Source organism: Medicago sativa, chromosome 6, assembly GCF_051527215.1.
Source record: "Medicago sativa cultivar Bolivia chromosome 6, Bolivia_mono, whole genome shotgun sequence".
In the NCBI taxonomy this organism is placed as follows: Eukaryota; Viridiplantae; Streptophyta; class Magnoliopsida; order Fabales; family Fabaceae; genus Medicago; species Medicago sativa.
In genome coordinates, this window is record NC_140754.1 from 39,393,302 (window position 1) to 39,418,656 (window position 25,355).

The 25,355-nt window shown below is 32.3% G+C and overlaps 3 protein-coding genes across 3 annotated transcripts; 2 read left to right on the plus strand and 1 right to left on the minus strand.

Annotated features, from left to right (window-relative positions):
- The first annotated feature begins 733 nt into the window (after window positions 1-733).
- Window positions 734-7,267, plus strand: LOC146915057 (albumin-1 D-like). Its single transcript, XM_085717615.1, has 2 exons — window positions 734-851; window positions 6,739-7,267. Exons 1-2 carry the CDS (start codon window positions 800-802, stop codon window positions 7,077-7,079), a joined length of 393 nt encoding a protein of 130 aa, XP_085573741.1. The 5' UTR covers window positions 734-799; the 3' UTR covers window positions 7,080-7,267.
- On the plus strand, window positions 3,372-6,426 carry LOC146915058 (small ribosomal subunit biogenesis GTPase RsgA 1, mitochondrial-like). The gene is made up of 5 exons (XM_085717614.1): window positions 3,372-3,611; window positions 3,701-3,895; window positions 3,987-4,180; window positions 5,540-5,606; window positions 5,969-6,426. The coding sequence occupies exons 1-5, from the start codon at window positions 3,393-3,395 to the stop codon at window positions 6,020-6,022; spliced, it is 729 nt and encodes a 242-aa protein (XP_085573740.1). The 5' UTR covers window positions 3,372-3,392; the 3' UTR covers window positions 6,023-6,426.
- Window positions 7,268-21,559: 14,292 nt separating the features above from the next.
- Window positions 21,560-24,614, minus strand: LOC146915059 (small ribosomal subunit biogenesis GTPase RsgA 1, mitochondrial-like). The gene is made up of 5 exons (XM_085716274.1): window positions 24,375-24,614; window positions 24,091-24,285; window positions 23,806-23,999; window positions 22,380-22,446; window positions 21,560-22,017 (listed from the first exon to the last, which is right to left on the minus strand). The coding sequence occupies exons 1-5, from the start codon at window positions 24,591-24,593 to the stop codon at window positions 21,964-21,966; spliced, it is 729 nt and encodes a 242-aa protein (XP_085572400.1). The 5' UTR covers window positions 24,594-24,614; the 3' UTR covers window positions 21,560-21,963.
- Window positions 24,615-25,355: the final 741 nt, after the last annotated feature.

A 25,355-nucleotide genomic window follows, 5' to 3' on the forward strand; every position in this document is an offset into this window, starting at 1 on the left:
ACACTCTCTTTTGAGCACTCTCTCTAGCACTCACTCTTTCATTGGGTGAAATCAATGTGAGACCTACACTTTGGAAATGGAACCCACATAAAGTGATGAGACATACATTGATTTCATCCAATAAAAGAGTGAGTGCTAGAGAGAGTGCTCAAAAGAGAGTGTTGCTAGCATTCCTCATACACAGTAATATACTAATACAATATTATATAGTAGCAATATATTGGCGCTAGTAGAAAATGTGGAATGTGTCGTGAGACCGGACACTCACGAAAAAATTGTCCTCTTACTAGACAAAAGTAGTTACTTTAGTGTAATTGATATTTTATATTGTGCTATCTTTTAATGTAATAAATATTATTGTTGTTATATTTTATTATGAAGTTTATTAGTCTATTTTCAAAATATTTTTAATTTAAGTTTTTAGGTTTTAATAATTAAAATTGAAAAAAAAATTGTACAAAACCACAACAAAAAAAAAGAAAAAAAACGAAAGACAAAAAGAAAAAGCTCTTCACGAGTCCGCCATTTCAATTGGCAAACTCGTTGCCATGTCGCATTCATGAGTGCGCCATATGATTTGGCATACTCATGCTTCAAAAACTCAACTAGGGCAAATTGGTATTTAATTTCTCATGTAGGGCAGGTTGGTAATAAAAACTCACATGTAGGGCAGACACGTGAAAAAGCCACGAGGATGACTCTATAAATTCCTGCACGCAATAACGACCAAATGCAGCAAGAAGCTAATATAAGCTCTCATAACAAACAATCGTAGCTGGTTCTTTCTTTCCATCAAGCAATGACTTATCTTAAGCTCACTCCTTTAGCAGTGTTCTTTCTCGCTACATTGAGTATGTATTTTAACCATCTTTATCACCATTAACGTGCATTTCCAATCATATTTTAGAATTAAGAAATTAATCAATCATATGAGAAATAATATTTTTTAGATCTTTTGGACAACTGTCTCTTTAACATACTTTCATTGCACACACACACACTCGCTCTCTCTCTCTCTCTCTCTCTCTCTCTCTCTCTCTCTCTCTCTCTCTCTCTCTCTCTCTCCCGTTCCCTCCCTCCCTCCCTCCCTCCCTCTCCTATCTCTATTGTTTTTGTTAAATAAAAGAATGGAGACGAAGAAAGTTATCCCAATTTTTTTTTTTAATTATTAAGGATCTATCCCAGTTAACTTAGCTCAGTTAATTGGTAGAGATATTGCATATTTTATACATAGGTTGGGGTTCGAATCCCGGGCACCTCCACTTCTCCACATTTAAAATGTGTGAGTTGTAGCCACTAGACTACTTGATCAAAAAATTATTAAGGATCCACCGTACTAAATCTATGATAAAAAGGAATATGAAGTTTTGATGTACCTTACTTTCTTCTTCCAATTTTTCTTTTCACGGAAACTCTTTATTTACAATTTTTGTTTATTCACCAAATTTAACAATTTAATAATCTAATTTAATTTAATTTCAAATGAATTTTGATTTAATGAAAATTTAAATTTGGAAAATGCTAACTAGCGTCTCTGAGACATTTTTTAAAGAAACATATATAATATGAATATCTTAAAACTTGTGTGGTCAAAAAAGTTTTAAAAGTATACAAATGATGTTTTCAATCACTACCACAATTTTGGCTTTTAATAGCACAAGTTTAATAGCGCTTATGGATAAATGCTATTGAAAATGCAACTCATAGACCAGTTATAGCACTTTTCAGAAAGCGCTAAAAAAAACATGTTAAAAACTGGGTTTGATAGTGCTTTTCTATAAACGCTATTATTTTGGTTCGCACTAATAGCGCTTTTCAGAAAGCGCTATTGTTGGAGGGGGTATAGATAGCGTTTTTACACAAACGCTATTGTTTGAGCTTAATGAAAATTAAAAATAGGCGGACTATTTTCTTTTTCGCGCACAAAGGGATTAACCTGGGCCCACAGAACAAAACAAAAAGAACATGACCCTCTTTTTGTAAAACAAAAAATAAAAAAGAACATAAGGCTTCCTGCTTCTCCATCGTGCACAATATTTCTTTCCTCCGTCACTGAACTTCTCCATCACCGACGAAGTACTTACGTTCCTGCTTCTCCTCCATCACCGAACTCCTTCATCAAAAGACACCATCAATCTCTTCTCCATGAACCCTCACCTCACACCATCAACCCTTCTCCTCACCGAACCTCACACCTACCTGGATCGACACCCCAATCGTGAACCCAAAACCCAAACTCTTCACTGTCACTCTCATCAACGTCCCAGATCGTACACCATCAAAACCCCAAAACCCAAACTCTTCAAATACCACAAAACCTAAACTGTTCTATCACAGATCTGAAGAACCAAAACCCCACTCATTTCAATTCCTATTTCATAAAGACAAGAGCATCCGTCGCCGCCGCCGCCGCCATTGTCTCTGTTTGTCCTTTATAAATCGGTATTATTTTGTTTGTCAGGTACTATTTCATATAATCATTGATCAAGTTGAATTATTTTGCTCTTTTATATTATGTTTGTGACATATGGTTATCGTATTTTAAAATATTTTTTGTTAATGGATGAGATTTTATTGGGTTCTGTTGAATGAAATAGTTGGTTATGTGTTCATTGGCTAAGTTAAATTGTTTATTGTTGTTATAGGTAGTTTTTGTGTTTGTAATTGTAGACATTTGGTTGATAATAGGTAGTTTTTTAAGTTTACAGGACACATTGGCAATGATCTTTAGAACCGATGAGACCCTCTTTAAATTTAAAATAGACAATTTGGATGATCAATGTATTGGGATATTTGAACTTTGTTTCTAGTGTTTGTAGATTTGCTCATTAAGTTGTTGATTAATTTTTTTGTTATAGTGTTTCTAGTGTTTGGATATGGATAAAATAAGTTAAAATGTTTCTTTATATAAGCTGTTTCCATAAGCTATCTTGGAGAATTCATGAAAAGAAGTTGAAATGTCATAAGCTGTTTTCACAAGTTCTTCAAAATAGTTTTATAAGTAAATATGCTGGTAGATAAGTTCAAATAAGTAAATCCAAGGAGGTCCTTTTTCAATTGAGATAAGTACTGGCTCTTAATACAAACATGCTTTTATGCGTTGAAGGTGTGCTAGATATGTTACATAAATGAGCTTCTTAAATAATTTGACGGGGAAAAACTGATTCGTTTTAGGTGCAATTATTATTTTAAATATTCAGTATCATTGGGCTATTTTTCAATTATTTTCCTTTAAATTTAAGAGTTTGTTGAAAAGTTTGTTCAAGTTCGGTATTAATCAATTTCTTTGAAGTTTGTAACTACTGTAGTTTTTATTTGTTATGTTTCTAACTTGGAATCCAGTTGTGATTATTTTCTGATGTGAAGTAGTTGTTTTCACTCTTGTATAGACCATGGATTCCTGGAAGGCTAGGTTTCGTGGCTGGGGATACGAGCTAATTTTTTGCAGTGTTGAATCCGGACATAACATTGATCTTCTCGCGTTCCAATTGAGAGATCAAACAACAGTGGTTGTTGGTCCTAGTGGAGTCGGGAAGTCTAATTTGATCAACGCCCTTAGAAGCAATCCTCGTGCTTGTGATACTGCAGATGGGGGGAATTGGTTTGAACCTGTGCGTTTCTTTCTCTCGACTTTTCATGTCTTTTACTACGCGTATGACTCTGGTATTTGTTTCACCTGTGTACCTGTATTGTTTCTCAGATTTTAGGTAGCAAGTGGTATGACGACCAGCGAGTTGCAGAAGTTTCAACAAGAAGCGGCAGAGGGAAGCATACGACTCGACATGTCTCTATGCTTCCTTTATCTGGAGGGGGTTATCTTGCTGATACTCCTGGATTTAACCAGCCTAGTTTATTGAAAGTGACAAAGCAATCTCTTGCACAAACTTTTCCCGAAGTTAGTTTGTTTAAGTTATATCCAACTATATCTAGTCTATTCACAGTTTTTCCGGTTTGAATAATTGTTTTATTCTGTTTCCCTTATTCAGATCAGGAAAATGCTCGATGGAAATGAGTCTGCAAAATGTTCATTTAACAATTGCTTGCATCTTGGTGAACCTGGCTGCATTGTGAAGGGGGATTGGGAAAGATATTCATTCTATTTTCAACTTATTGATGAAATTAGAATCAGAGAGGAGTTCCAATTGAGGACATTTGGAACTAAAAGAGAAAGTGATGTAAGGTATGATGAGCAATTTGTCTTTGTGATTAGGAATTCTTGGTTTTAATTGAAAAGTATGATACTTGGGTCGAAGAATTCAATTCTTGGAATTTCTATATATTTATATTATTTGTCAATAAAATGAGTATTCTAAGCTGTTTTTGTGACCATGAGGATGCTATACATACTTGAAATCTGAATTTAGTTTTGTACATGACACTAACATGAAAGAGAGTGAGCTATTTTTAGATTGTAGGGTCGTCTGTAGTTGAAAAACAAACTTACACAATCAGAGGGTTGTCTGTAATTGAAAAACAAACGTACACAATCAGAATAAGTTCTGAAATAGCAATGCAAAAGATTTCTAACTTGGATATGAGTAAATTTCCGATGCAAGTTATTAAGAGCCTATTGGGCCTACAGATCCATCTTACTTTCTTTATGATGGTGAATCATGTATATTAAGAAAATGGAGTACAAGGGGTACCAGGTACTCCAACTGATTGCAAAGTAATAGACAAGGCAAGATTTAATTTTGAATGAATTTTTTGTCGGTCTTGTCTGGTCTGATCAGTCATTTTTTTTATTGTATTATCTTTGTTTCTACATGTGTAGCTGGTCTGATCTTTTTTATATTTTTGAATGCATTATCTTTGTTTCTATATATGTATAGTTGGCCAGTTTAAATTTTGTAAAAAAATATGATATTATCTTGTTGAAGTTTTAGCCATTTTTATATTTTGAATGCATTATCTTTGTTTCTATATGATGTTTAGCTTCTACTAGTTAATATTTTTACTTGCCACTCTTAATAAATCATGACATGTTTGGTTATTATTGTTGGTTGTAATTGTAGGCAATAGATGAAAAGATTAGAGAATTGTCTAATTGTCACATTGTTTATCCTGGAACACGTTCTCACTTTCTTTCTTATTTCTCATTTTGCTATATACTTTTTGAGACTTTTGTGCTCGTGTCAGCAGGTATGGTGTCCAACTAAATGTACCTCTCCATTCTATTGATTATGTTAGATCATTAGTTACCCTTGCCACAAAATTTAGTAAACTAGAATACTCCCCGAAGTCCCTAGACAAACCTTTTCAGTTCCAAATAAATGCGAAAACACTCTAATTGTCCCACAGTGAACTTAGTTTCGATTTTTTTCATTTCATAGCTTCCTCAAAATCGCTCAATGTTTGTTTTTGTGTTGCAGTTCAAGTTCAGCCCTTCCTTTGAAAATCGAAACCCCTTTATTTTTTTAGTTTATTATTTTATTTTTCTGATTTTTATTTTATTGAGATCAAATCACTAGACTTCTATGTTTCAATTGTTTTTTCTTAATTCTTATAGCTTCTAACTGTTTATAGCTGCTGCTTATAGATTCTGCTTTCCTTCAAGGAGCATCCGTCGTGGTAGCCGCCGTTGTCTCTGTTTTCCTTCAATAACAGTAAGAAAACGTTGTTTTTGTGTATTGTGGTCATAAGTAGTTAAATTGTTGATTGTGGTTGTACTAATATATTCTGGCCAAGATTGATACACATATTGGGGACCCTTACTAAATCTAGGATGAAGATGAGTATTAAGAGATAATATGCAATGTTAGTGAGACCATTAGTGAGAACTTATAGAAATAATTTCAAAACTACTACTAAGGAATGGGCAAGCTTTATGGTTGAGTATCTTAGTGAGTTTCATTTTCATTTCCAACAATTTTCATTTGCATTTTTTAATCGAGTTATTTTAAATCGTAATTGGTTGTGCTGGAAATTCTATGTTAATTAATTTTTCGTTTCATATTATATGACACAGGAGACTATATTGCTAATAGACTTAAACCGTAATTGGTTGTGCTGGACTATATAGCTTGTCACGAGTCCTCTTAAATTTAGGTGTTTTTTTTGTTGGTAACTGTGGTTGCTTTTAGGAGTTTTTTTTATTGGCAATTGTGGATTGACTAGTATTATGACATTCATAATTAAGTTTATGATCAATTTGTAATGAGCTTATCATGAATGTAATTTGCTATATTCATATTTCAGGATCTTATAGTATCTTATTATAGCGTTTTATTATAGCATTTTTGGTTACAAATTTAAAAATAAAAATAAAAAATAACGCAACTTTTATTAGCGCTTTCAGTAAAACGCTAAGAAACCCCTATTTGAGTAGAAAGGCTACGATAGCGCTTCTCAGAAAGTGCTAAGAAACAACTGTTAGAAAAGCTACTTTAATAGCACTAGAATAAGGCTATATTAGCGCTTTTCTGAAAGCGCTATTGATGTGTTGCTATTTAATAGCGTTTGGAAAGCGCTATTATAGGCTCCTGACCTTTTATAGCGGGGGCTTTCTTAGCGCTTGAGAAGCGCTATTAAGAGCCAAAATAAGTGCTATTAAAGAGGGTATTTTGTAGTAGTGAATGTAAGACTTTTTTTTTTTTTTTTTTTTATGTACAATCAAATTCTAGTTTCTTAACCCTATAAAGTTTGAATGGAAAATGTAAAAGTAAAAGGAACAGTATTAAAATGAAAGAGTTTCATTCTAGCTAAAATATCAACTTTAATTGGCAACTTCATTTGCAGTAATTCTCCCGATGAATAAAGTAGAAGCAAGCCGTTGTTATATAGCTCTTTGTGAATATTATTCCGGAACATGCGGTGTAGGTTGTGTTTGTTTCGGTTATGATTGCCAACCTGCATCATATAAAGATCTTGTGAAGATACCTGGGAAAAATACTATGTTTTGTCAGTCTCATGTGGAATGCAAAGAGAAGGGACGTGGGAGCTTCTGCGCTCGTCATCCTAGTCCTAATGTTGATTATGGTTTGTGTGTTGCCTCTTTATCTGAGGGAGAAGATTTCTTGAAGATTGCTTCTAAATCTACAGTCCCAAAGGACTTCTTGACCATGCTTGAGATAGCTTGATATTGATATGTCCATAAAATCTACATCCATGATATGATGCATCATCTACTTTAAATAAATAATCTTTATTTCCAATCGATGAGTTGGATTTCTTAGATATAACTGATGCATGTAAATGGGTGTGGAACTTTAATATATGTTTATGTTGTTACATTCCTAGTAATATTATGAATCATCCATTACTCGTTCTCTAATTCTTTATATATATATATATATATATATATATATATATATATATATATATATATATATATATGGGCTATGATAGAAGACACCTTTTGTGTAGGTGTCTTTTATCAAGTTACTCTATGAACTTTTGCGAAAAGACACCAACTTACTTTTATGAAGGTGTCTTTTAGCAAAGTTATAACTAAAAAGTGAAAATCACACCTTAAGGTGTTGCTTGATAAAAGACACCACCAAAGGGTGTCTTGTAACATAACCCTATATATATATATATATATATATATATATATATATATATATATATATATATATATATATTCGGTGGCATTAACTCTTTCATTTTTAAAAGTCATTATGATATGCTGTAAAACATTGAAACAGATATATGCAAATATGGCAATTGGCACCATTATAAAACATAATAGACGTCATGAAAATTAGAATCATTCGAATGAAAATTAAATGAGCGCAAGAGGGGTTATGTAAAGCTAGATAATGATTCCTATCTATAAGAAATATATTGAATGATTATTATTTGACATGATCAAATGATTATATACAAGCATTGGTAAGTTAAGAAACAGTAGCTAATCATGGCTCATAAAAGCTAAACATTGACTTACTTAATAACGACTAATAATATTTACATCAATAATAAAGATATTTTGTTGATATTCTATCATACCCCCATAGTCTGAGCAGGAGAATATCCTACGCTAAGATTGTCCCCTATATCTTGAAAGAGTACCAAGGAAAGACCTTTGGTAAAGATATCTGCAATTTGATAAGGCGAGGGGACATGAAGAACACGAACCTGACCACATTCCACTTTTTCATGGACGAAATGAATGTTCATCTCAATGTGTTTGGTCGATTTATGTTAAATGAGATTACCAGATAGATATATTGACCTGAAATTATCGCAACAAACCATGGTAGCTTCGTGAATCAGGCAATGTATTCCAAGAAGCAAATTACGTAACAAACAAGATTCAAATACCACATTTGCAATGCCACAATATTCAGCCTCAAAACAGAAGCGTAATAATGTGGGCTGGCGATTCGGAGAACATGAGAGTAAGTTGTCACCAAGTAAGAAAAAGTAATTGAAGGTGGAGTGTTGGGTCTCTGGGAAGTAGTCCCAATCATCATTGGTGAATGCTATTAATGATGTGGCAGGTGATGGATACAAATGTAGTCCACAATTGATAGGGCCTTTGATGTAACACAAGATGCTCCTAAAAGCCTGCATGTGAACTTCCATTGGATTGTGCATAAATAAACATATATGTTGGACCACGTATGAAATATTTGGTCTTGTAAAAGTGAGATACTAGAGAGTATTTGTAAGGGTGCGATACAGGGATAGATCCACATATTGAGTGTCGATTGTGGTAATAAGTTTCGATTTCATGTCAATTGTGGTATGAAATGACTTACAAGAAGACATACCAACACATTCAAGGACGACTACTACGTATTTTTTCTCATATAAGAATCTGCCACTTGAATGTCGCATTACTGAAATGCCGAGATAATAAGTGAGTGGTCCCAAGATATTCATTGTAATTTTAGAGTTGAAAAGAGATATAATAGATGTGTGAAGAGCATCAATAGAAGTGGTAAGAATGATGTCGTCAACATATATCAGAAGATAAGCTATAGTATTGTCTTTCCGATAGATGAAAAGATGGTTGTCGACTTGCTTTGGGAGAAACCAATCGATAAAACGTAATCATGAAATTGTTTGTATCATGCTCTAGAAGCTAGCTTGAGGCCATATAATGATTTTTCCGAAGGAAGATATGATCTTGACGACTTGGATCCTTGAACCCCAACGGTTGATAAATGTAGACTGTTTCTTTGAGTTCAACGTGTAGGAAAGCATTTTTGACATATAACTGGTGAATAGGCCATTCTTTTGAGAGAGCAAGACTGAGAACGATTTGAATGGTCGCCAATTTAACAAACGGGTTGAAAGGTCCTCCATAATCCACACCAATCTGTTGACCTGCACCATCTCCTTGATGATATAACAGTTTTTAATCGAAAGTGTACCATTCGTTTTTATCAAGTAATAAAGTGATAAGTAGAGTATCGTATCAATAGGGATTGTCCTTTCGTCCGAACCATTCTCGTTACTTATTTTTGTAAGTTTGATGGTATATAAGTTAAGTTGCAATTTTTATATGTTCGCAACAAACGAGTTTACCTCTTTTTGGTTGCAGAAAAATAAGCAGCGGTTATGATTCTTTGAATCCCCTATGTATATTTGTTGTTGATAAAAAGTAATACAAATGTCTCATTTCTTAAACAGGTAGGGCACTACCTGACCCAATGGGTTTTCGCCACTAGGTACCTAATTAGGCATTTCCCTTCGATGGCTAGCTGCACCTGCAGATCGCACGTTGATCCTTACGTGCGGGTTCTTGCTAATTCAAAGGTAATTAAAACAAAAACTTTATGTTGGTTTGCCAGTGTTTCCCAAGGCAATGAAGGCCAAGGTTCCCATAGGTCTGCCCATCTATGAATCTTAGGACACTCATAGCACACTCACTCTACGCGTACTTAGTAGTTCTACAAACGGGCAGCCCTAATCTACGTCTACCTTACTAAGGGTTTCAAGAGAATGGTCTTATTAGGTTATTAGGTGCTTGTTTCCCTAATTACTAACAAGTTAATTCCTAGCTTCGGTAATGCACCACACGACCGAATGGTTTCTAGCCACTGGGTACCTATGTCTAAGAACAATTCCTATGGTATCTTTGGCTAGTTAATAATCACTTACTTCCTAGACAGATATTTATCAGTAAAAAGATATAAATATCAAGATATAAGCATCCAGTTAGTAATAGCAATATTAGGCCCTGTCACAACCTAAGTACCTAATCTAGGGTTGGACCTCTCACAGAAATAAAACTATATCCTAATAAAACATAATAACAAACAAAAGGATAAATAAAAAAAAAAAACAACATATTATATTAAATAAATATCCAAGAAAAATATAAAGAGGTTCATCTTATAACTCTAACCTAAAAAAATTTAGCTACACATGGTAACTAAAAATAAATTACTAATGATAAAAACATACCTTAGAAAATAAACGAGAAGATAATAACTCTCCTGAAGCTCCAAAGTTGCCTTCCTCTTGAACTGCCACAGTTCTGAACAAAAAATTCTAAATGAGGAAGGCTAATATTTATAGTGAGAGTTTCTACCTGGGTTTAGGCTAAAAGTGCGGGCTTTACCCAAAATAAGAACAGGAAAAGACGTTTGTGCCCCACATTTTCATATGCACGGGGCACATTGCTAGTTTGCCTAGCGCATGAGAGAGGGGACAAACCCATGCCCTAGGCGCACGAACATGTGACCTAGGCGCATGGATGCTTCTGCATATTCTAGGCATATTTCCCATGTGCTAGGCACATTGCATCTCTTTCTTTGGCCTAAATTCTCTGATTTTCTGTTGTTTTAAGTTTTCGTCTTCAAATAACTTGCCTCAGGACTTGGGTACAGAGCTCCTCCCATTTGTAAGTTTTCTTAGGCCTCTTGAATCTTCATTCTTGGTTTCCTTGAATCTTCGTAATTCTTCGGATGTTCTTGATTTTCCGATTTGCATGATTTCTTCGTGATTACTTCGAAAACCCCCTAAAATTGCTATGTTTCGGGAACACTAGAATTACAGACCCTAATATAGAAAACATTACAAAAGTCCTGAAATCATAGGCAATCGTTCTAATACTCCTCATTTTTGCTGCTAAAACCTAATTAAAATAACTGAAAAACATGCTAAGAATAACGTAAGATGACCTGTCATCACTCCTACGAATCGAGATTTATGCCTCTCAAATTAACCGTCAGATTTTTCTTTATGTCTAAAAATCCATATAGATTAATTGAAGGGTAATTAAAAAACTTAAAACAGAATATGCAATGGATAAAATAGAAAAAAATTCCTTACAATGGATTCTTATGAATGAACATGACCAGGGTATAAGTATTACCTCTTTTAGTGCAATTCTATTGATATTATATTTCTAAAATTGATCACAAGCTCCACTCAAATGGAAGTACCTTTACTCAGCCTACTCGAGCAGTTTCCTCCACTCTCAGTGTAACGCCCGTTTTGATTATTTGATTATTTTATGGAGTATAGAATATATTTATAAGATTTACGGGATTTATGTGATTTTAGAGATTTTATGAGGTGTTGTGGCTTACTTTATTGTTTAATAAAATAAGATTTGAAAATAAAATAAATAATAAGATGATGGGTTGTTTTGAGGTTTTAGAGAATTTTGGGGGAGAAAGAGGAAGAAGATAGAATGAATAGGAGAGAAGCTAGGTTAGAAACTTTTTAACGTATGATCAGTTTTGGAGAAAAGGGAGAAAAGTCAAGTGAAGAGAAGAGGACAAGAGAGGCTGCGATTTCGATTTTGTGATGATTTTGAATGAATGTGAAGTTTGTATAATATAAGTTGCTTTTCCTGATTTTTTCTTATCTCTGTCCCGAATTTTGAAATAGAAATTTGTATTGATCAGTACAGAATTGGTCTTAGGTGATACCATGAAAGTTGTAGGTATGGATGTTAGCTTTCTAATGTCGTTGGTCTGACGTCAAAAACGATTTATAGAACTTGAGTTATGGTCAAATTACTGCACGTAGGTCGCAGTAAATTTTTATGGACTGTTAGCATAACTTTTTCGAATTTGAAATGAAAACTGGTATTTGATCAGTACATAATTGGTCTTAGATGTAAACACAAAAGTTGTAGGTATGGATGCCAGTTTTCTAATGTCATTGGTCTGACATCAAAACGATTTATAGAACTTGAGTTATGGTCAAATTACTGCACGTAGGTCACAGTGAATTTTTATGGACTTTCTGGACAACTTTTTCAAATTTGAAACGAAAACTAGTATTGATCGGTACAGAATTGGCCCTGGGAGTAAACATGAAAGTTTTAGATAATTTTGTTAGTTTTCCAGTGGCTTTGGTTTAACGTAAAAATGACTTTTAGTTTTTGAGTTATGATGAAAATACTCCAAGGAGGTCTTAGCGAAATTGTACGGTGACAGCATTCTCTGTTTCATGTTTTTGCATCTTTTTCACACGTCTCTGTTTTAAATTGGTCTTTGGTATAAACATGAAAGTTGTTGACAATTGTGATATCTTTGTAGTATCCTTAGTTTGACATGGAAATATGTTATGTATAATTTATTATGTTTTTACAAAAACGCATGATGAATTGTTGATGTTTGAATACGATGTTATATGATGAATTGTTGATGTTTGAATATGATGTTATATGATGAATTGTTGATGTTTGAATAAATGATGATCTGTGAAGTTGTTATAATATGATTTAATATTGTTACTGATTATATATATAATCGTATATGTATTATGTGAATTATAAGTGATGTTTTGAGACGATGATTAGATTTTGACATTGTTATATCTTGAGATTATTGATGTGCTGCCATGTTGCTGTTTACTATTGATTAAAGCTGCATGTGTCGGTCTAAGATGTGAGATGTTGATCCAAATTATTGGAGTCATATAAGACGTTCATGTTGTCTAAGTTGTAAGATGTTGAGTCCATGCATACTCATTTAAAGACGAGGGTTCATGCCCTAGGAGCTTTTGCTCAATAAAGACGAGGGCTCATGCACTAGGAGCTTTTGCTCAATAAAGACAAGGGCTCATGCCCTAGGAGCTTTTGCTTAATAGCGATGAGGGCTCATGCCCTAGGAGTATATTTATGCTCAAAAGCGACAAGGGCTTAAGCCCTAGAATGGTACCACATGCATGAGTAAAATGATAGAGTTGCATAGTCGAGTTAAGTTGCATTGTCGAGTCAAGTTGTTAAGTTGATTTATGAAGTTGATATTGATGTTGATTATGAAGTTGATTTTGATGATGATAATGATGCTACATGACCATTGTTAAGATATGTTGATGATGTTTATGTTGTTAAATATAATTGTTGAATTATATGCTTAACATTATTGTTTGTGAATCTCACCGCTTCTGCTTAGAAATGTTGCTCTTCATATGAGTAACTTGCAGGTGATCGAGAATAAGTAGCTGTTGATTGCTGTGGTGAGTGGCTATCTCTCACTGTGTCTTTAGGTGCTCTGACACGTAACAGGATGGGAACTTTTGTGGCTATTTTCTATTCCTTACGTATTGCTTATGATTTTACATGACTATGATTTAGTTTTTGGATTATTACGAGATGTTTTGATGAGGCCTTCGTGCCAAGACTAATTATATTGTTGAATTAAAATCCGCTGCGAAGTTTTGAATATTTATGTTGACCAATTTATGAAGGATAAATTGTTATTTATTCCATTTATGATTTTTAAGAAGTGTAGCATTCCGTTTATGTGGGAAAAAAACTATGATTATTTGTTATGAAATTTTATGTTGGGAAAACGGGGTGTTACACACAGTGCTAGTTGTCTTGAGATGGAGGTTTAGAGAGAAGATAGAGGGGCGGTTAGGGTTAGAAGAAAAAAATGGTTTGTAGCAACTGTTACTTCCACACACACACACAATGCCTCTATTTATAGAAACGATTGTATGCTCTCCAAGTCACGTGTTATTGGGTTTTCACAAACCCAGTAACCCATTTGCTTGATCTGCTAACTAATTAGTTGAAGTCATATGTAGCTTTAGGGCTTTGTTTTCATGATGTTTGTTAGATAGGTAATATTGTTTATTAGATTGTTCATTTGATGATGTTATATTGTTGATTGATATAGGCTAGAATCACGTTAAAGCACCTAGCAATTGTCCTCTCATGTGTCCTAATGATTCATTGTGTCTAGAGTGGTATACACATATAGAAATGTCATTTTCTCTTGGCAAAACTCTGTTTCTACTAGTTTGATTCGATTCACATTTATTTGAACCATATCAATTGAACTCTCTACCATTTTTCTGTATTTATGAAACTTGAATTGATTCATGAATTGAGGAATCATATCATTCATGAATCTAATCAACCTTCATCCTGGGCAATATGATTTGATTCGTTTTTTGTCTGAATCGTATCAATCTTCATATCTCATCTTGCTTGTCTTTTAACTGTCTGAATCGAATCACACATTATGTGAATCGATTCATTATGTTGTTTTTGGCCAAAATATTGCTTTTGCGACCCTTTCCTATATATACTCGTATCTCCAATTGTTTTTCAGATTAAACACTTTTCTCATAATTATTGTGCTCCTTTGAGTCATAGATTTCTAGATTGCTATAGGGATTGTAAGTTGATTGCTTTCAAGGATATTGATTGGAAATCAAGAATCTAAAGTGAATTGAGTAATTTTATTCCACCTCCAAGGGTATTAGGGGTTCTTTCTAAAGTTCTTGAGTTGAAGGGGATCCAACCACTAGACGTAGCAAAGAAGAGTTCGAGTGAAGAGCTTTAAGGATTGCACAAGTGATTAGGGATTCATAGACTTCAAGAAGCACCAACTTCAAAGGGTATTTGAAGATTGGGGGAGTGGTTGCACATGAATTGAATAACTAGGGTAATGAGAATGATATTAAATCTTCACTTAATATTTTAAGTATCACAAAATTCTAGCTCGTGCTTGACACGAGTATTCATAATAGTTTTCTCAATTATGCTACTTCAAGAGCATATTTGGCTGGTATAAAATACTCATATTATCTCATGTCTTTTCCTTCTTTTTCTTCTTCAAATTAATACAAAGATGAATATATTTTATATTTCTATCATAGTCTGAATGTGTACATCCTCCGGTCACTATTATAAGCAAAAAACAATATTGTAGGTTCATTCATTTAATGACGTATGTGGTCTTTATTATAGACCACATACATCATTAAATTAATGAATCCAAAATGTTGATTTTTGCTTATAATAGTGACCGGAGGGTGTAGTTCTTAAGGAACTCAACATCAAATCTTCATAATTATTCTAAACTAATACGAAGATCAATAGATCTTATAAATTGCTATCATGTTTTAAAGGTGTGGTTCTTCGGTAACTCCACATCAAATCTTCATAAACGATGATCAATAAAGATCACACGTTATGAAATTCTACCATAAATATAAATGGTGGAAATATTACCTAGAGCAATACTACAAGGATGCTTGAATATAATTTCTTTTATTTACCTCTTCAATAATTATATAACAAATATTCAAAAGCATTGATCAATACAAATCTATTCTTCAAGAAATCCTTTTAATATTAAATATTTAGTTCTTTAGGAATAACTTCACATATGATCTTTATAAATAATGATTGAGAAAAAAATTGCTTTAAAGACTATAATATATATATATATCCTTTAAGAATAGTATCTTGAGTTTAATTGCAATACTCTGACAGAGTATAGAAATTTTACACGGTCAACCAATTAAAATTATTCTTTAAGACACATAAGCTTAAACGTTAAAAAGGAAAAAATAAAATAAAATCTATACTAATAAATGACATAACCAAGAGGACACCAATTAAAATCAATTCTTGGTGAGTTTTATGTGTTGCAATTGAATTTTGTTCGATCTGATGCACTAATGAGAATTAAAAGGCTTGATGAGTTTTATATGTTGCAATTGAATTTTGTTAAGAGTGGTGATATATGTATAACCATTTTGGACAACTTTAATGACAACTTTCATTTTTTCTCTTTTCATTGGTCCAAAACAATGGAGAGAGAAAAAGGAAGACACTACAAGTTATGTCAATACTAATTTGTAAGTTCTCTCTTCAAGTTTACTAATTGTTATGTCAATACTAATTTGTTATGTCAATGCTAGTTGTAAGTTCTCTCTTCAAGTTTACTTTTCTTATTATGTAAAAAAATCATGAAAGAAGATTCATTTTCGAATATTCTGAATATTCTTCATGTTTCATCACAGGCACTTATTTTGGTTTAGCGCTTTGGATGTTTTTTATCAGGGAATCAAGCACGGACTAGTGAGATTAAAGTTTTCCTATTGATATTGTTCTAAGGTTGATGAAGAAATTATTGGTCAAGTAAAGATTGTCATTTTCACGTTAAAGATATTAGACTTTGTTTGTATTTTGTTGTTAAAAGTTATTTTGTAAGCAATACTTGGTGTGATATATATTCCTTGAATGTAATTTATTAAGTGGAACCAATATGTTCTAAAATATATTACTTGTTTGCATCACTATCTCATGTGGGATTGAAATCCTTTCCAACCTATAATGTGTGAGCCTATAATAATATTTATTATGATTCATCATATCAAGGTTTTCCCTAGGATGATGGTTGTAAAAAAATGTCTGAAACTATGATAACATTCAAACTACCAATCTATAAAAAAAATTACAATTTAAGCATATATTTATATATTTTTTATTTTAAAAAATTTATGCTATAAGCTATGGGGACGTTTTCTCTCAAAAAAAAAAAAAAACGAAGCTATGGGGACGTTTTAAGATTGTGCTCATTGTTTAACTCTGAGGCCACATTTGAAAAGCGTCTCCTTAGGTGCGCTGGGAAAATCGTCCCCTTTTCCCATAGTTTAGGCAACGTTTATGAATAGTGTGCCGAAAGAGGCATAAAAAACGTCGCCTTAGACAATAGGCTACGCTCGTATAGGAGACACCTGAAAAACGTCTCCTATACTCTTAGGCAACGTTTTTCATAGTTCTGGCAACAATTTTCCATTGTTGCCGAAGACAATAAATGCTGTAGTGAGAGAAAGTGGTCAAAAAGTTGTTAAAAAGTGGATGTACAAATATCATTTCTCTTTTGTTAAATCTGCTGCACTAATGAGAATTACAAGGGGACTAGAACACTGATGATTGAGACAAGAAAGAGACCAACGAGACCAACGAAATCAAGCAAACTTATAACGACAAAATCAATTTTGTTTATTTTGAAAAAATTGAAAGGAAATTGATCACTGAAATTGAATAAGAAAATCGATAATCATAGAAACTATTACTATAGTGTGATGAGTTTTTTGCACGAAAATTGATTTCCTTGGATGATTTGTGCTTTGATGGGAACTAGGCGCAGTGGTAGGAGAAGGTTAAGGACAGGTAAACGATGTTGTAGTAGTTTATAATCAAAACAAGGTTTTTTTTTCTTCTGACTAATAATCAAAACAAGTTTTTTTTTTTTGAAGGAAAATCAAAACAAGCTTTGTTACCCTGTTGATTTGATTTATCGGGGAACAAGGGTTTTAGAATAATAAGGAATGTGGGTTATAGCATTTATTAGTATAAATTTTATTTGATTTTCCCCCTTTTTAACATTTAAGCTGATTTGTCTTAAAGAATGATTTTAATTGGTTGACGGTGTAAAATTTCTTTACTCCGTCAGAGTATTCCAATTATCTATTTCCCGTCAACAATTTTTCACAAAATGGAAAAATAACTACTAACGAATAAAAGGAAGCAAAAAACATAACATTAACCAAATGATCCACATATCAAAACTTAACCAACGTATATCAATCCATTGAAAAACAAGCAACCTCATAAGTAAATGTACTCAAATAAATTGACTCGAAATCTTCATCCTTCATAACCGCTTTAATGACATTCATGTGTTTAATTTGTGCTATGTTAAATGATTTCTTGATGGTTCTAAAAACCAAAAAGTTACTTGTTGAGTTTTGCAACTCCAGAAGACTTCACGGATCATACATGAACAAAGGTCTGCAAAATTAGAATATGAAGACAAGGTTTGCCAGGGTGAAAGAATGCAAAATCATAATGAAGATTAAAAATGGCTAAATCAAATGTCCAAATTAAAAAACGTGGGTAGAAGACAATTATTAGCAAAGATTTTATTTGATTTTTTCCATTTTTAACACTCATAACACTTAAGATGATGTGTCTAATTAGATGAATTTAATTGATTGATGGTGTAAAGTTGTTTTACATTGTCAGTCTATTCTAATTAATCTCTAATTTTAATATTAATATGAAGTAAACGATAACACAAGTATCTCAATATAAATAAAAAACAAATCATTCCATATAATATATAAATATATTAATGCGATCCTTCCATAAATAATTAAACCGAATAAAAAATTTCAAGTATGAGTGCTGCTATACAGCACGACATATTCAACACACGAAACGGCACGCCATGTTCATTTAAAGGTAATTTACTTTATTTTTTTGAGGGAGGTAATTTACTTTATTAATGACTTCCTTCTAGCTTATTTCATGCATATATTACTTTTCAATATTTTTGTATATAGTATATATTAAAAAAATATTGTTACCAAAGAAATCCTGAGACAATCGACTGTCTTAGTTATAATACACATGCAGAACTTATATGGATAATCACCACCGCATAAAAAGGTGTTTTTTTTTGGTACGTGTTTTATGTGATTTATCATATGAAAAATTTAGCAGGGGTGACATTTATCATTTTAGGTCAAATCAAAGTTAAGAGAAAAAACTAAATAACAACTGTAAAGTTATTCGTACCAATTTGACGACAAATTATGTCGTGCGTTTTATCATTTTCCTTCAAGAGTATTTATTCCAACAAATATTTATACTTTAAACCAAATCAAATACTTCCATATTAAACTATTTAGAGAAATGCTAAAGACACACCTTAACATCTGCCTTAAGGGTTAGCATTTCCTTCAAAATAAATGGAGATTTTCATTAAAGAAGAGATAGACACAAAATATTGATGGTGGATCATATCATTAAATGGGTCACACCATCATTAATTATTTTTAATTGTATTGTATCTTTATCTTTGTAAATGGATGAAACTAGTTTGAAACCCGTGCCGTGCACGGGAAAATCAATACTGATTTTTTATATATATATATATATTTTAATTTATGTTGACAATGTTTGTTATAAAACAATAAGTAAAATACATGTTAAAATTTATGCATATCCTATATATAAAGGAAATACACATATTTTTAAAGTATTTTTTTATTCTATTGTTTCCCTTCATTTTAATTATTTTATCGTTTTGGGATTCAAACTTTGGAGGTTTATTAGGGTTAGAGTAAGCCTCAAGGCTCAGTAAACGTTAGTAGAGATACTTACATATCACCCATCAAAGAGGTCATTGACAACAAAAATTAAACACACAACCTTGCGGGTAAGTTAACTCCATATCAAGTGTGTTAACCTTCGTTGGTTATTTTTTTTTTTTACAACATTATTTAAACTATTCTATTATTTTTGACATTTTTTTAATCTTATTTCTCCAAAATTATTCTTTTTATATTTGAGTGCAATAGAAAATCTCCAATATATAAATTGAAGTCGGCCCTATTTAAACATGATTTTTTTTAGAAAAGGAATCTAACACGCTTGTTCAGAATTAGAAATGGAAGAACTTTAATCCAATCACTATTGTGATATACATGCAAAAAAAAACTAATATATATTGTGGGGGGGGGGGGGGGGGGGTGGCTGTGGCACACAAAGAGAGAGATATCTGATAATATCGTTCAAACACGCACTATTTATATAATTACTAATGGCTACTTTGGATTTTAGGAATGAAAAATCAAATTCAATTACATATTTCACACCCTTTTTCATATTCTCTTTTATGCAACCTTTTTTTTTTACAATAGAACTTTGGAGGAAAATCTTCAATCACCAATCCCTAAAAACATTCATGAATTGACTATGTTGATGAACTGTTTCAATAACAAAAAGTGCCTGCTATATGACACCAATTTCGGCCCTGAAGTTATTTCTAACATATTATATCTCTTTTTCAGTAGTAGTTAGTAAACCAATAATGTTTGAACATAATATAATAGCATCACGGTGTGATAGTTTATATTATTAAAATGAAGTTGTTTATAAACAAATTCATCAACCAACAAATTTATGTCAAAATCATCTTGGAAGATAACAACCCGTGGAGTGGAATGATACAAATTTCATGGTAAATCATTATTTTCAACCCTTTTAAATTTAGTGTCATACACTTTGTCTATCTCAAATGATATTCTCACGTGTTCTTGACAACATGGAACAAATTGATAGTAGAGACAACACATTCTCTCAAATGAATCTGGTTTCCCTGAACAAAAAAATAAAATTCAAAATTATATTTACCAAGAAACACTTTTAATTCTCTCAAAAAAAACACTTTTAATTCAATTTAGTATAAGAATACTAAAAACAAAAAATTAATGATAACCTCAACATCTATTAATTAGGACCATTTCAAATGAGTGTGACTCTTGATATTTTGACATTCCAGTCGCACGACGCATTCTAACAATCATCACCATCAAAAAATAATCCCAAGTAGAGTCTTTGACGTTATTAATCACGACAATATTTGGGTTAACTATCATGTCAAAAGACTGATAAAACAAATATTCAGTAAAAAAATATGTAACTTTAAGGTCAATGATGCTTAATTAATAAAATTTTCAGTAAACAAAATATAAAACAAATATTCTAGTTTTGTCAAAATTAGAATGGAGCAATGATGCTTAATTAAAAAAATATTCAGTAAACAAATATAAAACAAATATTCTAGTTTTGTCAAAATTAGAATGGAGCAATGATGCTTTAAGGTCTAATCAAAATGAAAATGTGTGATGTAGCCTTAATTGAAATAAGTTTTTGATTGAGTGCCACATGGCAAAATGCATAGGTGGATGGCTAAGAGAAAAGAAGCATTAAAAATTGGTCATGGTAATTCATTCTCAATTGTATATAATATAGATATAGATATAGATAGATATAGATAGATATAGATATAGATAATATTATGGATGGAACTGCACTAATTATGATATTGGCTAAATTACATATATGATGAAAATAATGTCTCAAATGAAACTTTTTCAAAAATGATATTTATCAGAAAATTATTTATACCTCTAAAACACAAGGAGCAAATAATATAAATCAAATTATGAGAAGATCCAAGATCATTATAGTTTATGTCTTCCTTCAGCTTCAAAATCAATTTCTCAACAAATGAAGCATACACCTTAAAATTTATCGATAATCAAAGGATGATTTTTATCCGGCAGTATATTCGCTAATACAAAGCCGCCTGTTCTCTTTGGATCAGCTCCCCCTCTATTGCAGTTCTTGTTTTGGATAATCTTTTAAGACTAATATATCTATATCATTAAGACAAACACTACTACAAAATACCCTCTTTAATAGCACTTATTTTGGCTCTTAATAGCGCTTCTCAAGCGCTAAGAAAGCCCCCGCTATAAAAGGTCAGGAGCCTATAATAGCGCTTTCCAAACGCTATTAAATAGCAACACATCAATAGCGCTTTCAGAAAAGCGCTAATATAGCCTTATTCTAGTGCTATTAAAGTAGCTTTTCTAACAGTTGTTTCTTAGCACTTTCTGAGAAGCGCTATCGTAGCCTTTCTACTCAAATAGGGGTTTCTTAGCGTTTTACTGAAAGCGCTAATAAAAGTTGCGTTATTTTTTATTTTTATTTTTAAATTTGTAACCAAAAATGCTATAATAAAACGCTATAATAAGATACTATAAGATCCTGAAATATGAATATAGCAAATTACATTCATGATAAGCTCATTACAAATTGATCATAAACTTAATTATGAATGTCATAATACTAGTCAATCCACAATTGCCAATAAAAAAAACTCCTAAAAGCAACCACAGTTACCAACAAAAAAAACACCTAAATTTAAGAGGACTCGTGACAAGCTATATAGTCCAGCACAACCAATTACGGTTTAAGTCTATTAGCAATATAGTCTCCTGTGTCATATAATATGAAACAAAAAATTAATTAACATAGAATTTCCAGCACAACCAATTACGATTTAAAATAACTCGATTAAAAAATGCAAATGAAAATTGTTGGAAATGAAAATGAAACTCACTAAGATACTCAACCATAAAGCTTGCCCATTCCTTAGTAGTAGTTTTGAAATTATTTCTATAAGTTCTCACTAATGGTCTCACTAACATTGCATATTATCTCTTAATACTCATCTTCATCCTAGATTTAGTAAGGGTCCCCAATATGTGTATCAATCTTGGCCAGAATATATTAGTACAACCACAATCAACAATTTAACTACTTATGACCACAATACACAAAAACAACGTTTTCTTACTGTTATTGAAGGAAAACAGAGACAACGGCGGCTACCACGACGGATGCTCCTTGAAGGAAAGCAGAATCTATAAGCAGCAGCTATAAACAGTTAGAAGCTATAAGAATTAAGAAAAAACAATTGAAACATAGAAGTCTAGTGATTTGATCTCAATAAAATAAAAATCAGAAAAATAAAATAATAAACTAAAAAAATAAAGGGGTTTCGATTTTCAAAGGAAGGGCTGAACTTGAACTGCAACACAAAAACAAACATTGAGCGATTTTGAGGAAGCTATGAAATGAAAAAAATCGAAACTAAGTTCACTGTGGGACAATTAGAGTGTTTTCGCATTTATTTGGAACTGAAAAGGTTTGTCTAGGGACTTCGGGGAGTATTCTAGTTTACTAAATTTTGTGGCAAGGGTAACTAATGATCTAACATAATCAATAGAATGGAGAGGTACATTTAGTTGGACACCATACCTGCTGACACGAGCACAAAAGTCTCAAAAAGTATATAGCAAAATGAGAAATAAGAAAGAAAGTGAGAACGTGTTCCAGGATAAACAATGTGACAATTAGACAATTCTCTAATCTTTTCATCTATTGCCTACAATTACAACCAACAATAATAACCAAACATGTCATGATTTATTAAGAGTGGCAAGTAAAAATATTAACTAGTAGAAGCTAAACATCATATAGAAACAAAGATAATGCATTCAAAATATAAAAATGGCTAAAACTTCAACAAGATAATATCATATTTTTTTACAAAATTTAAACTGGCCAACTATACATATATAGAAACAAAGATAATGCATTCAAAAATATAAAAAAGATCAGACCAGCTACACATGTAGAAACAAAGATAATACAATAAAAAAAATGACTGATCAGACCAGACAAGACCGACAAAAAATTCATTCAAAATTAAATCTTGCCTTGTCTATTACTTTGCAATCAGTTGGAGTACCTGGTACCCCTTGTACTCCATTTTCTTAATATACATGATTCACCATCATAAAGAAAGTAAGATGGATCTGTAGGCCCAATAGGCTCTTAATAACTTGCATCGGAAATTTACTCATATCCAAGTTAGAAATCTTTTGCATTGCTATTTCAGAACTTATTCTGATTGTGTACGTTTGTTTTTCAATTACAGACAACCCTCTGATTGTGTAAGTTTGTTTTTCAACTACAGACGACCCTACAATCTAAAAATAGCTCACTCTCTTTCATGTTAGTGTCATGTACAAAACTAAATTCAGATTTCAAGTATGTATAGCATCCTCATGGTCACAAAAACAGCTTAGAATACTCATTTTATTGACAAATAATATAAATATATAGAAATTCCAAGAATTGAATTCTTCGACCCAAGTATCATACTTTTCAATTAAAACCAAGAATTCCTAATCACAAAGACAAATTGCTCATCATACCTTACATCACTTTCTCTTTTAGTTCCAAATGTCCTCAATTGGAACTCCTCTCTGATTCTAATTTCATCAATAAGTTGAAAATAGAATGAATATCTTTCCCAATCCCCCTTCACAATGCAGCCAGGTTCACCAAGATGCAAGCAATTGTTAAATGAACATTTTGCAGACTCATTTCCATCGAGCATTTTCCTGATCTGAATAAGGGAAACAGAATAAAACAATTATTCAAACCGGAAAAACTGTGAATAGACTAGATATAGTTGGATATAACTTAAACAAACTAACTTCGGGAAAAGTTTGTGCAAGAGATTGCTTTGTCACTTTCAATAAACTAGGCTGGTTAAATCCAGGAGTATCAGCAAGATAACCCCCTCCAGATAAAGGAAGCATAGAGACATGTCGAGTCGTATGCTTCCCTCTGCCGCTTCTTGTTGAAACTTCTGCAACTCGCTGGTCGTCATACCACTTGCTACCTAAAATCTGAGAAACAATACAGGTACACAGGTGAAACAAATACCAGAGTCATACGCGTAGTAAAAGACATGAAAAGTCGAGAGAAAGAAACGCACAGGTTCAAACCAATTCCCCCCATCTGCAGTATCACAAGCACGAGGATTGCTTCTAAGGGCGTTGATCAAATTAGACTTCCCGACTCCACTAGGACCAACAACCACTGTTGTTTGATCTCTCAATTGGAACGCGAGAAGATCAATGTTATGTCCGGATTCAACACTGCAAAAAATTAGCTCGTATCCCCAGCCACGAAACCTAGCCTTCCAGGAATCCATGGTCTATACAAGAGTGAAAACAACTACTTCACATCAGAAAATAATCACAACTGGATTCCAAGTTAGAAACATAACAAATAAAAACTACAGTAGTTACAAACTTCAAAGAAATTGATTAATACCGAACTTGAACAAACTTTTCAACAAACTCTTAAATTTAAAGGAAAATAATTGAAAAATAGCCCAATGATACTGAATATTTAAAATAATAATTGCACCTAAAACGAATCAGTTTTTGCTCGTCAAATTATTTAAGAAGCTCATTTATGTAACATATCTAGCACACCTTCAACGCATAAAAGCATGTTTGTATTAAGAGCCAGTACTTATCTCAATTGAAAAAGGACCTCCTTGGATTTACTTATTTGAACTTATCTACCAGCATATTTACTTATAAAACTATTTTGAAGAACTTGTGAAAACAGCTTATGACATTTCAACTTCTTTTCATGAATTCTCCAAGATAGCTTATGGAAACAGCTTATATAAAGAAACATTTTAACTTATTTTATCCATATCCAAACACTAGAAACACTATAACAAAAAAATTAATCAACAACTTAATGAGCAAATCTACAAACACTAGAAACAAAGTTCAAATATCCCAATACATTGATCATCCAAATTGTCTATTTTAAATTTAAAGAGGGTCTCATCGGTTCTAAAGATCATTGCCAATGTGTCCTGTAAACTTAAAAAACTACCTATTATCAACCAAATGTCTACAATTACAAACACAAAAACTACCTATAACAACAATAA

Coding starts and splice junctions, on each gene's coding strand:
- LOC146915057 (XM_085717615.1), top strand. CDS start 800: ATGACTTATCTTAAGCTCACTCCTTTAGCAGTGTTCTTTCTCGCTACA. Junction 852..6,738: donor GTTCTTTCTCGCTACATTGA/GTATGTATTTTA, acceptor CTTCATTTGCAG/TAATTCTCCCGATGAATAAA.
- LOC146915058 (XM_085717614.1), top strand. CDS start 3,393: ATGGATTCCTGGAAGGCTAGGTTTCGTGGCTGGGGATACGAGCTAATT. Junction 4,181..5,539: donor AAAAGAGAAAGTGATGTAAG/GTATGATGAGCA, acceptor TGCTGCTTATAG/ATTCTGCTTTCCTTCAAGGA. Junction 5,607..5,968: donor TCTGTTTTCCTTCAATAACA/GTAAGAAAACGT, acceptor TATATGACACAG/GAGACTATATTGCTAATAGA.
- LOC146915059 (XM_085716274.1), bottom strand. CDS start 24,593: ATGGATTCCTGGAAGGCTAGGTTTCGTGGCTGGGGATACGAGCTAATT. Junction 24,286..24,374: donor GGGGGAATTGGTTTGAACCT/GTGCGTTTCTTT, acceptor ATTGTTTCTCAG/ATTTTAGGTAGCAAGTGGTA. Junction 22,018..22,379: donor TCTGTTTTCCTTCAATAACA/GTAAGAAAACGT, acceptor TATATGACACAG/GAGACTATATTGCTAATAGA.